The sequence below is a fragment of the Actinia tenebrosa genome, unplaced genomic scaffold (assembly GCF_029948245.1).
Source record: "Actinia tenebrosa isolate PJP-AT-01 unplaced genomic scaffold, QUT_ActTen_1.0 PGA_scaffold16__25_contigs__length_10494907, whole genome shotgun sequence".
Lineage (NCBI taxonomy): Eukaryota > Metazoa > Cnidaria > Anthozoa > Actiniaria > Actiniidae > Actinia > Actinia tenebrosa.
The window spans coordinates 10,019,213-10,035,590 of NW_028292576.1; the positions used below are offsets into that span (position 1 = coordinate 10,019,213).

General features: G+C 36.3%; 2 protein-coding genes across 2 annotated transcripts; one reads left to right on the plus strand and one right to left on the minus strand.

The window, feature by feature from the left end:
- Positions 1-625: 625 nt before the first annotated feature.
- LOC116308481 (annexin A5) lies at positions 626-11,155 on the plus strand. Its single transcript, XM_031718908.2, has 16 exons — positions 626-715; positions 1,915-1,992; positions 2,290-2,524; positions 2,642-2,857; positions 3,775-3,869; positions 4,018-4,071; positions 4,424-4,511; positions 4,893-5,101; positions 5,325-5,381; positions 6,064-6,097; positions 6,520-6,599; positions 7,206-7,274; positions 7,865-7,966; positions 8,377-8,452; positions 8,810-8,922; positions 9,745-11,155. Exons 2-16 carry the CDS (start codon positions 1,951-1,953, stop codon positions 9,868-9,870), a joined length of 1,596 nt encoding a protein of 531 aa, XP_031574768.1. The 5' UTR covers positions 626-715; positions 1,915-1,950; the 3' UTR covers positions 9,871-11,155.
- A 431-nt stretch (positions 11,156-11,586) lies between these two features.
- LOC116308490 (guanine nucleotide-binding protein G(I)/G(S)/G(O) subunit gamma-7) lies at positions 11,587-16,308 on the minus strand. The gene is made up of 2 exons (XM_031718920.2): positions 16,104-16,308; positions 11,587-12,128 (listed from the first exon to the last, which is right to left on the minus strand). Exons 1-2 carry the CDS (start codon positions 16,214-16,216, stop codon positions 12,020-12,022), a joined length of 222 nt encoding a protein of 73 aa, XP_031574780.1. The 5' UTR covers positions 16,217-16,308; the 3' UTR covers positions 11,587-12,019.
- Between the last annotated feature and the right edge of the window lie 70 nt (positions 16,309-16,378).

Here is a 16,378-nt window from a genome sequence, read left to right on the forward strand (position 1 = left end):
TATATGGAAGAATATACCATATATGGAACACAAGCTGCGCTAGGTTCCTTATCAATACAGGGACATTCTAGACTTGGTACGAACAACATTCAAAAACTTATAGTACTTTTTTTTATAAATTACATACTGTATATATCAAAATATATCATATATTGTATAGGATTTATAAATTACTTAGCTATAGCCACAGGCTGTCAAAATATAGGTTATAAATTCTGATTGCGAAAGGTTCCTAACAGAGCTATTTTAGTCTGGGTACGAGAAATTCTATGAAATAAAAGGAGAATCTCAATAAATTAAGAAATACAAATAATTATATATTTTATTAGAACAAAGATAATATTTTAACTTGAATTTTTTTAATTTCTCTTGGGTGTCAAAATAGTTTCCATGCTCTTGTTCATGAGGCGCTATCCTTGCCAGGTGGGCTCCCTCTGTTATTGAGATATTTATTTTTAAAAATATTTTATGTAATTTCATTTATAATAGAAATAGTGTGATAATTACCTAATTAATCTAATTTAATTTTTCTTAAGAATAGAGAGAAAAGAGAGAATATGTTATGAAATCAGAAGAAGGGCCTTCTCGTCAAGTACCTATCGTAAATTGTCCCACTACCATGGTCCTTCCACATGCATGCATTATCTGGTCCCAAACATAAACATCAAAATAGCGATCGAGCTGGTTCATTTGAAAGTGGTTTCCTCCTTAAAAAGTAGGTGTTAAAACTTTTTCTAACTATTAATTCATGTTATCTCTGATCCATATTACCTATCGGGAGTTTATGCTTTAAAAACTCGAGGACAATATGATAAGTTTTCTTTGCTTAGTTGGTGGGATGTTGTTGTTTTATGGGCTTGGCTGCATAACTTTATTTGTTCGGATAAAAAAAATATATATTGGGTTATATTAAGGTTGTAAGTTACTCAAATAATTGTCATTCGATACCTTGTTCTTATTTTTCATTTATTTTGGGGTTTTGATTTACATAGATGATATTTATTAGTTTTACAAGTATTATATTTTGCAAACGTAATGAATCTTTCCATAAATTTGCAACCTATCCTGCACATCCAGATTTAAAAGCTGAGCTGAACTGAAGCTTTTCTTGGCTCGTCGCATCCTATTTTCGTTTTCATTTGATGTAAAATTCACTTATCATGGCTTTCTATAGAGGCAGATGTACAGGCACGGCTTATATTATTTTGTGTGTGCTTTATTTAAAGCAAAATTAATTAGTTTTGCATATTGTTTTCTCATATAGGTATGCTTTAATTTCCTGGTGATTGCAATAACCACACCTCCCACACTAAAGTCCTTTGCTTCAGCATTTCAACATAAAAAGCTATTGAATTTCTTAGACAATTTTGTTATAGAACACTCAGTGACAGTATCAAACAGATATGAAATATGAGATATACAGTATTATGCTTAGAGCGCAAATACTAAATCCATGAAATAAAATCAAAATTGTTATCACATAATTATAGCTTTAGTGGCTATTTCACTGTCGTAATATCTAATGCCCAAGAGAGCTCGTTATCACTTTACTGAGCTGCATTTTCCTAGCAGTCTCTTGTGTATTAGATGACAACAGTTCTGGTTGAGCATCATAATAGCAATTAATAGTGACTAATAGCCATAGCACAACAAGTTTATATATTATGCACTAAAAATATTTTATCGTAAGACACACTCAGAAAAAAATTTGGCTGCTTTTACTCGTAAAATTATCCTGCTGTAATACACAACTAGCAGTGTAATAACCTCTATTCATTTGATTGTTTAAGTGCATGTTCACACTTTATATAGCTATCTAGATAGGTAACCTTTTTATAAACACAATAAAATTTAAATCTCATAGCTAGTGGGGTTGTGATGATTACAAATGTAATGCATGTTTTCTCGTTCAAGTTATCAAGGTACCTACCAGAGTTCGAGTGACAGATCATGGCATATCCGTATGGTGGACCAGGTTACCCACCTTCAGGAGTAAGTACAGAATACAGTGGGCAGTGTTTGCATGTCATCGTAGGCTAGTAATGAGATTCATTCAGCTAGTTGATACCAAGCAATAGAATACTCTCTGGTTGATAGCACATGATGGGCAGTGTTTGCTTGTCATCGTAGGCTGGTAATGAGATTTAGCTGATTGATACCAACAAGCAATAGAATACTCTGGTTGATAGCACATGAAGGGCAGTGTTTGCCTGTCATTTTAGGCTGGTAATGAGATTTGTGAGATTCATTCAGCTGATTGATACCAAGCTTTGCTTTATCCTTTTTCAGCCAGGATATCCTCCAGGCGGTGATGGCGGCTATCCACCAGCACCAGGGTATCCACCAGTTGGAACTGGCTACCCACCCCAAGGTGGTTATCCTCCAGCTCCAGGGGGCTATCCACCTCCTGGGGGCTACCCTCCAGCTCCAGGGGGCTACCCTCCATCCTCGGGAGGCTACCCTCCAGCTCCAGGGGGCTACCCTCAACCAGGCGGGTATCCACCACCAGGAGGTTACGGCTCAGGTATGTGTGTATCCTTCTTTGAAAGCAATTTTATTATGTAATAATAATAATTATATACCCCTTACAATGCAATTATTAAGAAAAAACGTTCATGGATTTGTTTCTTTATTGTCACAGGTCCCCCACCCCCAGGGGTAGCACCAGGATATGGATCCCCCTCACCCCAGCAGCCATATGGAGCACCCCCTTCCCATGGTGGACAGCCATATGGTGGACCCCCACCTCCTGGTGGTCAGTCATATGGAGCGCCAGGGGGATACCCTGCACAGCCACAACAACCGCCACAACAGAGCTATGGCATGCAACAGCAAGGAGGACATGGTCAAATTCCACGTAAGATATCATCAGTTTCATAGTACAGTAAATTGGATATTTGCTTACCTCAACTACAATGGTTTAAGCTTGTGAACTACAGCATTATTACAATGTAGCTTACAGTGGGGTCTGAGGCCCCTATATCTCAAGCCCCTTGGTGACCAGGGGAACGTTTCAAGATTAATAGGGGTTCAAAATATCTGGAGGGTAAAATGTAACAATACAAGTCTTTTGTGAAATAATTGTCTTATACTGTAGTATGTAAGCTGAGTTGGTTGGTCCTCTTTCTGAGTCCAAGGGTTTCTCTTGGTTTCTGGATTTTCCTCCCTCCTCTCAAACCAACCCAAACTAGTTAGAGCTATGCTGTGGGTAATACATGAAATGTACAGCAGTTGCCAAAGGTGCCTTCTCTTTACTTTCATTCTGACCCCCTTGAGTTGCACCACTGCTGTATACTTGTGGAGGTCAATAGTGATAACGAGATAATAAGGATAGTATGACATGATTTATTTTTTATTAACTTCAGCTCTTTATTGTGCATTAAAAGACAGGGCAGAAAAATGGGTTCTACTTTCGATGCTTATGCATAAATAAGCTTTAAATGTTTCATAAACAGGCTCTTTTTGGGCTGATTAACAAATTACCAAAATTTGGGGAAAGTTAAAGGAATGCGTATTTGAGATATAACACCCTGAATGTTGGGAGAGATGATATTTTGATCAGCACAAAAACTAACATTTTTGCTAATACCTCGAAGTAGAATTGCTTGAGGTTCATAGAATTTTGTGAAAAGTTTAAAGCACAAGAGACATGAATGAAACACTAAACGTTTTTTAGCATGAATGAGAGATAAAGAAAAAATTGCGAAAGTAGCAGCCTTGTCGTTTTTCTGCTCTGTCACATTAAAATATTTTTAAAATATGATATTGCCACAGCACCTTCTAGTGCACCAGTTCATCATTCAGCGCCAGCCCCAGCACAAGATCCAGCTCCTGCAAAGGCACCCGCGAGGCCACCACCACCATCAGCCGTAAGTAAAATATTCTTTGAAACCATTCCAACACTTGAGACTTTGAAAGAAATGTGTGATTTTTATCTTGAGAATGAAGTTCCTTGTTTGATTTTTATTTATATCCATGATCATGTGATATCCTGTTTTTACTTAATTTTTTCTTCAGGGTGGTAGTGCCCCACCAACTTCGCAGATGGCTTCCATGTCTATTACAACTACAGTAAGTATTCAATCATTTTATTATTCTCTTATATAATGAGGGCTTTACTGTATGCTAAAATGATGGAATTTAATATCTTAGTATAGTACAGAATAGTACAAAACAGCACTTACAGTATGGTCTGTAAAGTAATCTGGGTTGAAGATGTTGCCTTTGCTCTAAAAATAACTGCAAATTTATGGTTAGACCTTCACTGTGACTTACATTGGATTACCAATTAAAATACATTGTGTTTGCATCTCATTTAGAGACCTTAAATATAAAGGGCCACATTATTAATTCATACGTTGTGACTGTCAAGTGTCACTCTCTCTATATGTATAGTGGTTAATAATGTTTAATTGTACTGTAGCGATATGGACATCCAACCATTGTGGCAAAATCACCATTTGATGCAGAAGCTGACTGTGAGCTACTGAGGAAAGCAATGAGAGGAGTTGGTATGTAATAAAGTGAATATAGTTTTGTTGGTCATGAGAAAAACCCTCGGGTGTCTCAGGTTTGATTCATGGATTTGCCATGACACATATGTAAGCAGAGTTTGATAGGCCTCCCCCTTCATTTGAGAGTCTTTCTCTGGGTTCTCTGGTTTTCCTCCCTCTGCAAAACCTAAAATGCTAAATTCCAACTCAATCTGTGAGTTAGCTATGCCTTGACTTTGATAAGTGTTGAGATTGTTTCTTGGTATTGATGAAATTTGAAGATTTTTTGGAGGCTATTATATATTTGTCCAACTAGTTTTTTTTGATACTAAAACAATTTTTTATTTATTCAATATGGATCAAATTATTATTTATTACTTTCTTGTGTTTCTTATCCAGGAACTGACGAGCAGAAATTGATCGAAATTATTGCTCAAAGATCAAATGCGCAGCGCGTGGAGATAAGAAAGAGATACAAAACAATGTATGGAAAGGATTTGATGAATGATCTCAAATCTGAGTTGAGTGGAAACCTTGAAGACTGCCTTCTTGCTATGCTTGAACCATCTGCTCTCTATGATGCCAAATGTCTTAGGAGAGCCATGAGGGTAAGGCTACCTTAGTACAATAAACTACTACAATATTAGAACATGCGTAATAGTTACATTACGAGCCTTGTATGAAACGACTGAAGAAGAGGACCAATGGGCCTTTCACAACTTCAAGTCAAGGAAAAAAGTGAGCGAGCTCAACTAGAAACTGTGGACAGCATTTTTCATGCGACTTCAAGTGGTGAATATTCACAAAAACCATTGTCTACTATTTTTTCAGGGTGCTGGCACAGATGAGGAGACTTTGATTGACATCTTGTGCACGAGAACCAACAAGGTAAAAACTTACTAATCTTATTTGCAGCTGATATCTTTTATTATCTTTTCTGTGCCCTGACTTAGATCAGAGCTGCTCCCAGTCAGGCCCCGTCCACACTATGCCGGGTAAATTTGAATCCACAACTTTCACACCGAAACCGAAAAAAAAGTTTTCCATCCACACATGAAAACGGATAAAATGTTTTCGTGAGGCAGCAAAAACACTTCATTGCACATCTGAGCATGTGCATCGAAGCTGAAATTGAGCCCACAGTGAATTTTTAGCCTTCCCGCCATGTTCCCATGACAATCACAAAGTCATCATATTCCAAAAATTTCAGTTACCAAATGTTCTCCAGTCCACACTAATACGGCTAGCTGGGATTTTCAAATTGTTCCACTCTGGAGACCATATTTGAAAAAATTCGTTTTCGGTGAAGAATTGTTCCGGATTCGCCCGGACTAGTGTGGACGGTAGGCATAACCGAATAAATAAAAATTCGGATTCAAATTTATCCGGCATAATGTGGAGGCCCCAGTTTGTTTCTGGTGGTTTTGTCCCCCCCCCTCCCCCCACACAACAGGACTGCCATAAAACGCAGTAACATTTATTTTGATAAATCGATAAAATGTTTTTACCTGGCAGTAGAAAGTTGATTTTTCACATGTAACAACATAATTTATCTTTTTATCTTGGATAGGAAATTGAAGCAATTAAGCAGGCCTACACTGACTGTGAGTAAATAAGCTGTAATATTTTTTAAGAGGAAGCACATAAGGCCCCACATAAGACTCTAAATGGAGGGAGGGGGAGGGGGGCAAAAATTGTCCACCCCACTTCTCTGTACTCCCTGTATTGGTTCCCTGTATTTAGTTAATGCATCTGTACCACAATAGACAAATGAGTGGATGATAACTAGTATAGAATTGGTGTAGACTGCATCGGTGTTTCTGAATAAAAAAGTAGGAACTTATTGATAAATTGAATCACTGTAAGTAGCTTTGACTGACAATTCGGATGTTAGTCCTTTGTCGGAGTAAGACGAAGGACTAATGTGCGAAACGTCAGTTTAACAAAGCTTCTTACGGTGATTCAATTTATCCATGAGTTCCTACTGTACCATAATAGACATTGGTACAATTAATGTTTTCATTAGATTACAAGCGTGATCTTGAGAAGGATTGCGTCAGTGAAACAAGTGGTCACTTCAAGAGGTTATTGGTGTCCATGTGTCAGGTATGTAACATAACTTGTTGCATTATGAGGTAATGACCAGAAAATAGTCCCCTTCACAGTTACCGGCGCCATCATGAAAGGTGCCTTTACATCAAACCGTGACAAATGGTGAGCTTGCAATGATAGAGACCTGTTTTTAACACCTTGAACAATTATTCACATGTTCAAGCTCACCCTTTGTCTTGCTTCGATGCAAAGGCCCGGCTACGTTTCAAGATGACGTTGGTAACTGTGAAGGGGACTATTGCAGCGGATTAACCACATTTCGATGGCCAGGTCAAACATCATCATTTAATGAAACCACAATACAAACTACAGTATCCTCTGAGTCCCAGTAAATTAGTATGATTTTTTTCAACATTTATTTCTACTATATTTGGAATTTGTAAATCCAGAAAATATCCATACCTCCACCATGGAGAAAATTTGTAAAAGGACCCCCCTACCCCCAGGAACTTTGTTCTTTGTCTAACCCCCTATCCACTCCAGAATTTCCAATTTCCTCTGTTGGTGGGGTATGGATATTTTCTGGAACTACACTGTGCATACTAGCATGAATTACAGTTTTTTCCATTAATAAATAATCATTTATTCGCAATGTTGCAGGCCAACAGAGATGAATCAACAACAGTGGACTTGGAAAAGGCCAAAAAAGAAGCACAAGACTTATTCACTGTAATTAATAATTTAATAATATTACTCAATTATATTTGACGATTATTCGCCAAAAGCAATGTGCACATCAGGGAATATTTACCAAGCTGTGAGTCCACTCTTCGAGTGCCAAGGTATATATTTCCTTTATTCACTGAGCCTGAGGTGAATAATTGTTTTAGTATAACTCTACTAGTATTAATAGTATTACTATTAATATACATTAATAATAGCTTTGCTATGCATGCTGTGATTGGTTGAGAAATGTTATTTCATATATTCATTTCTTCCTGCATAGAGCAGTTTTCATATGACTGTGAAAAAGTTGGTACCATATGCATGGTTTTTTTTTTCTTGTGCAATGTGATTGGTTGGACAGTGCTGTGACATTGGTGTGACCATGTCCACGCCGTGTTCCGAACTGTGTTTCAGACATTTTATTTGATGAAGTGTAAATTCTCGTGCAATGTGATTTGTCTGGCGTATGCCTTGCCGTGTCATGACCGTGTTCATGCCGTTATCTTTTCACAGTCATACGAAAACTGCTAAGCAGAAAAGAGCATGTACGACAGTGTTCCTTCAACTGATCATTTTATCTTTTTTGTGTTTAGGCTGGTGAGAAGAAGTGGGGTACAGATGAGTCTCGCTTTAATGTGGTCTTGGCCAGTAGAAGCTTTGCACAGTTAAGAGCTACTTTTGATGAATATGTGAAGGTCAGCTCTTTCCTCAACATTTTAATAATTAATATTTCTAATTTATTATTTATGATAAATGTTATTCTTGGCTGAATTAAATTATTTTGTCATTTTCCCTTTTTTTCTTTTATTTCAGTTAAGATTTGGCCAAACATCTTTTTTTTTTTTTTCCTTTCTCTTTTTTTCACCTGTCGTTGCAAAAGTGGCCTTGTACATGTTCTGAAATTGTAATATCTTGTTATAAGTGTAGTGTGTGCCATGATCAGGCAAAGAGTCATATTATTCTTAACTAATGGTATATATAATACCCTGGGTGCAGAAAGTATTTTCTTTCCTTGACATTTTTTATTTAATTTTTCATATTGTGAAATATAATTTTTTTTCAATTCTGTATTTAGTTCTAACGTGATTTTGTTCTGACTTAAAAGATTTCGCAGAGAGATATTCTGAACAGTATTGACCGTGAAATGTCAGGTGACCTCAAAGCAGGATTCAAGTGCATTGGTAAATATCCACTAATTTAAGGGATCTTTTATTTTTTACTGGGTTGGGGGATGGGGGAGTGGGAGTTGAAAGGGAGGGGGGGTCATTAAAAAATCTGGTTCAAGGGTGGTGGGGTGGGGCTATACAAATAAATTCGAACCCCACAGCATTTTGTTAAAAAAAAGGGAATGGAAAAGAAGAGAGAAAGAGAAGGGGGTCAGATTTCTTGTTTGGGTTGAAATGCAAATACCACCGCCTTCTCCCCTCTCTCCCTCCTGGATAAACAAATTAAACACAGAGTTGCTTCTAGCTGTACGATGTATATAATGTATATAATCCATCAACACTGCCTGATTGATTTTATGTATTTGAATTTAGTTCAGTGCGCACGTAACCCTGCTGAATATTTTGCTGACCGTTTGTGGAAGTCCATGAAAGGTGCTGGTACGAATGATGGCCTGCTGATTCGTGTCATTGTCTCACGTTCTGAGGTGTGTATAACCACATCTCATCTTTTCTTTGAATCACCATACCTATTTTTATATTTAACTCTTAATTTAGGGAATTAAAGGTCGAAAGGCACACACTTGCCTCTCAAATCTGGGGTCTTGACTCAGCTGCACACATGAGCAGAGTTTGTTAGCTCTTTCCCTTGCCAGGGGGGGGGGGGGGGGTACTCCCCTATATACTACTCTGGAACAGGGTATATAAAATCGCACTTGCTCTGGGACAGGGTATATGAAATCACAATCTCTCCTGCACTACTCTGCAGCAGGGTATGGTTTTCGGCGATCTTACTCTGGAACAGGGTATGAATTTCAGCGATTTTACTCTGGAACAGGGTCAGGGTTCAGAGGGCTCAGGAGCACATCCCTAAGCTAAACCAGCAAGAGTAACCCCCCCTCCCCCCAGGTTCCCATGATTCTATCGATTTTCTGATCAGGGTTTCAGTTTTCCTCCCTCTATGAAACCTTGCATGCTACACATGAATTCCAATTCAATCTGTGAGTTAGCTATACCCTGACTTAGATCAGCCCCGAGATCGTTTCAGGGTTCAATCTGTGAGTTAGCTATATCCTGACTTAGACCAGCCCGGAGATCGTTTCAGGGTTCAATCTGTAAGTTACAGTAGTTGATTAGTCCCGAGGTTGTTTCAGGGTATTGATAAAATTTGAAGGTTTTTACAACAATCTAATGTATAACATTCTAGACGTCTGGCTTTTTCACTTCTATGAATCGAACTTCTAACAGTCTGGGTTTTAATACTTAGTATTTTTAGCATTATAACTTTCATTCTTGTTTGCATTTTGCAGATTGATCTGGTAGAAATAAAGCAAGCCTTCCTACAGAAGTACCACAAAACCGTGTACAAGATGATTGAAGGAGACTGCAGTGGTGACTACAAGAAGCTACTGTTTTCCATTGTTGGGAGAAACTAGATCCATGAAAATAGCATTAGTAGTTTATAGTAGAGGGGGACATTTACAGCCTCTAAGAAGCGTCCTAATTTGAAGATGTACCTGTACCTATCCTCCTAGCTCCTAAATGGCACATACGGTCTTCACAGAGCTTTTCCACTTTTCCTTGTCACCATTTCCTTTTATATACATTAGCCTCTAGACCTTTGATAATTACTTCTAAATCATCTTAAAAATACCTGTCTTCCTGCAACATGTTTGTTTTCAATAGTCCCCTTCACAGTTCCCTGTGCCTTTGCATTGAAGTGAGACAAACGGTGAGCTTGCAATGATAGAGACGTGTGAATAATTTTTCAAGGTCTCTATCATTGCAAGCTCACCATTCGTCTCGCTTCAATGCAAAGGCATGGCTACCTTTCAAGAAGGCGCTGGGAACTGTGAAGGGGATTTAATTGTGTCATCAGTCAAGGTCAATAGACCTTTCTCATGTAGCTGCCATCTTGGCTGAAACAATTTATTTTTGCCCATCTGGCCTCACATTCAAGCACTTCAGGATAAGTTTGAAAGGATAAGCAAAGGCTTGATTCTTGCTGGGAATAAACATGGCTGCTAAGTGACAAAGGTCTATCACAAGCTGTCCCTTTGACATCTGCTACAAGGTTTTATGTGCTCCTCTACTATCTCATCCTCGGAAACCCAGGGGTAAAATTCTGTAGCTTTTTTTCTTATTTTTTCGGGTAGATAGAAACGAGCGACACAATTTTACCCCTGGGTTCCTGAGGAAGCTACTAATTATGATAGGTTAAAATTGCAATGGATATCTAATAATAATTACACACCGTACCATTTCAAAATATTTCATTAGTTTATAATGACATAATAATCTAAACTTTTAAATTTTCTATTATGCACAAAAAAGGAAACTTTTAGGAAACTAGTTTTTCTTTACTGTAGGCAATTAATTCAATCCTTATTTTATTCATGTAGCTTATGTATTTTGATGTTGATTGTCTTAGTAAACTACGACTTAAAAATAATGCATTTGAATGTATGAATATTTGTAATGATATAGTTGTATGCATGTTAAATGCAAACACAATTGTATTTGTATTTAGTACTATAAATATTCAGAACATTTTGACAGCTGTCAATCTGCTTGGGAATGATGTTGAGATAATACATTCAACAATAGCACATTTTAGATTCTAAACACGCTTGCACTTTAAATATTAAACTTCTTTTTGAGGGAGGGGAGGGTGCTTTAAGTTTTAGTCCTACATCGTATCAATAAACTATTACAACTGTATTTTAAGTGGCTAGGCTTAGTTTCAGCAATGAGGGTGTTATTCGCAGTAAACCTCCCCCCATTCAGGCAAGTGGGGAGACCCTGATTATGCAGTGACTTGGAAACCACCACACATGGTGATCAAGCCTAGGGGCGTTAGTCTATGAAATTTTGCAGGTCGTCAGTAATCCTATATGAGACTGACCTTGATGAGACTCAAAGTTTTGTGATGAACGTGGACACATCATATCTCTGATAAATTTATCCTCATTAAGATCTTTTGAAAATTAATAAGGTTTTTTATCAGGTATAAAGTTCCATGTATGTGAAGTGTAATGGAAGCTCCAATTTTACCAAAGGCTTATGAATTATTCATGAGTTTCTAAGATATATTGATTTTACCTCTTGTGGTTTTTAAATATACATGTATTGTTTCACACCATTTGATCATATTTAATTTATAATCATAATTTATTTACTTTTTTCTTGATACTTTTTTATCAAAAGTACAATGTTCTTCTGATTTTGGCATTAAATTATAATGACAGAAGCTGTCAAGGGAACGATATAAAACACAAAATTTATGAAAAAAGAATAGCAATAAAAAAGGCATATCTATCAGGGAAAGAATAACTTGGAACGTTACTGGCCAACATTTACAATTGTCTAACCATGCACCAATCTCTGCTTCATAAAATGTTTCATCATTATCAACTTTACAAGATTTTTTATTACATCGATGTATAATATAATTTTTAGTGTGCAATATGTAAAACATGGTTGGTAAAATAACTGCCGAAAGTGACTTTAAGACAACGTTGTCCTTATGTTCGGTTCTTAATATTTCATTATGAAAATAGAATTGTTCTTGGGTGAAGTTTAGTTTCAGAGTACGAGGCATCCAGAGCGTCTTTCTTTAAATGGGTTTTCGTTGGCAGGAATTTTCAAAAGGAAGGGATCTTGTAGTTGTTTTTCTTCACAGTAATGCATTAACCTGCAATTTAACAAAATGCTAATATTATTGGTGTCAAAAATTCAGTGTGTAGGAATGGTATTATCTCCCATTTCAAACTATGTCATTCACTAAACTATTATAACTTGCACATGTCAAGACACGAATATGAATACAACTTGAAAAATAAGTCTTAGACGAGAGAATGGCATGGTCTGAAATGGCAAAACATCATGTCCAAGGCAATATGTTCATAGGTTAAACCGAGGTATGTAAATATATTCTGTGGATATCACACTCTTAATATTAATGATTATTCAAAGAAATTTATAACAAAATTGGTTATTGGGTGACAACACCAATTAGTCAGCTCACCCCACAAAAACCTCACCAAAATAATAATGCTAATCGCTTTATGGATTTACTCGATTGTTTTAATCTGACTGTCCTTGATCCTGTTTCACCTACACATAAAAGTAATCACGTTTTGGATCTAATCATTACAAGATCTGATGAAAAATCTGTGACCAACCTTACTGTACACGATCCTGTTTTATCTGATCATTATGCTGTTCATTGTATGTTATCTGTAAACAAGCCTCTACTTCAATCAAAAAGCATTTCTTATCGCAAGCTTCGTGCAATAGATGCTGATTGTCTCCAACAAGATATTATGAACTCTGCACTATATCAATGTCCTGCTACTCAACTATCTGATTTGTGTACTCAATATGACTCTGTTTTATCGTCTATTTTAAATAAACATGCTCCTTTACGTTCTCGATCCATCTCCCTTCGCCCAAGAGCTCCATGGTATACTGACGAAATTCAAATTAATAAAACAAAGCGTCGTAATCTAGAAAGACGTTGGCGACGTTCCAAATTAGAGGTTGACCGTGAATTATATGTTGATCAATGTAATGTTGTTAAAAAACTGATTTTTGATGCAAAAATGAATTTTTATTCTAATTTGATTACTGATGCTGGTTCTAACAGTAATGATCTATTCCGTTCTATTGATCGATTGCTACACCGTATACCTGAGAAAAAACTACCAACCTCAACTTCATCCACAGATCTAGCTAACAATTTTGTTTACTTCTTTAAAAACAAAATCGTTAACATCAGAAATGGCTTCGTTCCTACGTCACATCTTTCAAATGATTTCTCTTATCTGGATTCACCTAAACTGGATTGTAAAATTGATTCATTTTCGCCTATCTCTATTGATGAATTATCAGCCATTGCGAAAAAGATGTCATCTAAATCCTGTAGTCTTGATCCTTTTCCTGCAAGTCTCCTACTTGGACATTTTGGTGCATTACTGCCTACTATATGTGAAATCGTTAACCTGTCACTTCAAACTGGTGTTGTTCCATCTTCTCTTAAAGTTGCTGTTTTAAAACCGTTACTGAAAAAACCATCTCTTGATCATGAAATTTTTGGAAATTATCGCCCTATCTCTAATTTAAAGAATATCTCCAAGATTATTGGAAAAGTCGTTTCCCTTCAGCTAAATGATTATCTGTCTCTGAACAATCTCCATGAACCATTGCAGTCTGCATACAAAACATTTCATAGCTGTGAAACTGCTCTTCTTCGAGTACAAAATGATATCCTCCACTCCATTGACAATCGTTCTTGTGTTGCCATGCTACTCTTGGACCTATCTGCTGCATTTGACACAGTTGATCATCAAATTCTTCTAGATCGTCTCCATACAAAATTTGGCATTTCTGGCATAGCTCTTCAATGGTTTAAGTCCTACCTCACTGATCGCTTTCAATTTGTTTCCATTGATGATTTTTCTTCTGAAGCCCTTCAACTTGATTGTGGCGTACCTCAAGGTTCTGTACTTGGTCCTTTGTTGTATCTCCTTTATACTTCTCCAGTAGCTGATATCCTCCGAATACACAGAATGCCTTTCCACCTTTATGCTGATGACACTCAATTATATATTCCTTTCTCCTGTAATGATGATTTGTCCCTTAATGATTCCATGAATCTGATTGAAAACTGTCTATCTGATATTGATGCTTGGATGACTACAAATAAATTGAAACTAAATAAAGGCAAAACTGAATTCCTGTTATTTTCTTCAAAGCACAGCCCACAGTTAACTCTTCCTTCTCTTCAATTTGGTTCTGATGTGATAATGCCCTCAATGCATGCTCGGAACATTGGTGTCATATTTGATACGCATCTTACTTTGGTTCGTCATGTGAATAATATTTGCAAGTCTTCTTTTTATCATCTCAGAAACATTGCTAAAATAAGAAAATACATCTCTTTGAAAACAACTGAAACTCTCGTCCACGCGTTCATATCCTCCAAACTCGACAACTGTAACTCTCTGCTCTTTGGCTTACCAAACAAACTCTTAGATAAACTACAATCTGTACAGAATGCTGCTGCCAGAATAATCACTCTTTCCCATAAACATGACCACATTACACCTATCCTCGTTAATCTGCATTGGCTACCAATTGAATCTAGAATCAAATATAAAATCCTATTACTTACTTTTAAAGCTCTTCATGGCCAATCTCCTATCTATATCCGGGAACTCATTTCAGTGTATAAACCGAACCGTAATCTTCGTTCTGCATCACAAGTTCTTCTATCAGCACATTCTTATAATCTTAAATCTTATGGTCATCGCTCCTTCTCTGTGGCTGCTCCTGAACTCTGGAACTCACTTCCAATATCTCTCCGAAATGCATCAAGTCTTGCCTCATTCAAAACTGAACTTAAAACTTATCTCTTCAAATTAGCATATTCTTTGTAAATAATTTTATTTTGTCGTTGTCTTTGTCGTTTGTTTACTAGCGCTTAGAACAGATTTGTATTTGCGCTTTATAAATAAATATTATTATTATTATTATTATTAAATGTCTATCAATATTTTTGAAAGATTTTGCTGGCTAAAAATATTTCTTTGAAATACCTTCACAATTATAGGGCGACTGACTAATTGAATGTTAACATTACGAAAACATGTGGCTTTCTTGGAATGTTTGGGGATTGAATTTCACTTCTCCTATCTAGACATGCAACATCGTGATCAAGTTTCAGAATAAATTTCATCTGAAATAAGAATATTTAAGTATATATATTATCTAAAAGGATGAGCACTGAAAATAGCAGGGCTCCTAATCACTAAAGACTAATAAACATGAGACAACAACGTCCTATTGTTTGTCATAAACTGAGGTTTAAGTGAGGACTAAAATAAACTGAAATCTTTAAACTCAAAACAGAAAGTGCAATATACATTCACAATACAGGATATAAAAATGAAACTCCTATGAAGTGAGGTGAAGAAAAAGAGCTACAGTAAACCAAAAAACTATAAATCATTAATGTCTCATTCAAAGATTTAAATTTAATCACAACATTTATTATCGTGTTAATTAATAATTACTCAATCGCTCTCCAATCATAACAAAATTGAAATTATTTTTATAATCAGAAAACAAAAAGGCAGCACAGTTTATAAAATATTGCCCAGATTGACGAATATATAAATCCTAGATCGATAATATTTTGATTTTTCTCACAACTTTGAGCCCAAGCTGCTTGTTGAATGACATTTTAGTGGTGTTTACTCACAAAACATCAAGGATGTAGTTCAGTATAAATTCTGACGCACTTTATATTTCCAAAGTCATTTAATTTGAATTAAAAATTATACTAAAGTTTCTCGATAAACCTTATATATTCAAAACAATAAAATGAAAACAATAATTACTCTCTAAATTGAATATTAATTTTTTTAGCAAGCATCAGCAAACTAGCGTGATTCAGCATGATCCAAATCTGCTTACGATTTCTGGATTTCCTGACAAAACTCTTCAGCAATTACGCAAAAATTTTACATTGCTAATACAAAGGGATTTCTGAATATAATAGAGATGGTAGTAGGCGATAAGTGGAGATCAAAGACACAGAAATAACGTGCCATCAGAGAGAGAACTGAGAGAATAATATAAGTGGGATAATTTTCACAATACTCACTCAGAGGCTGCGTGTGATACCTTCATCCGTTCAACTTTACATTCTCTCTTTAGCTGACTGATAATTCTTTGCTGATTCTGTATTTCACTCTCTTTCTTTGCAGAACTGTACATTTTAGCGGTTTGTAGCAGATATATTTAGATGATCCTTATTACTTGCTGACTCTCGCTTCAAAGTTCAACTTGATATGGGTTGGGTTGACTGTAGACAAGACAGGAAGTTAACCATGATTCCTGACCTTATATGGAAAATCAATACCGCACTTCCGGTTCGAT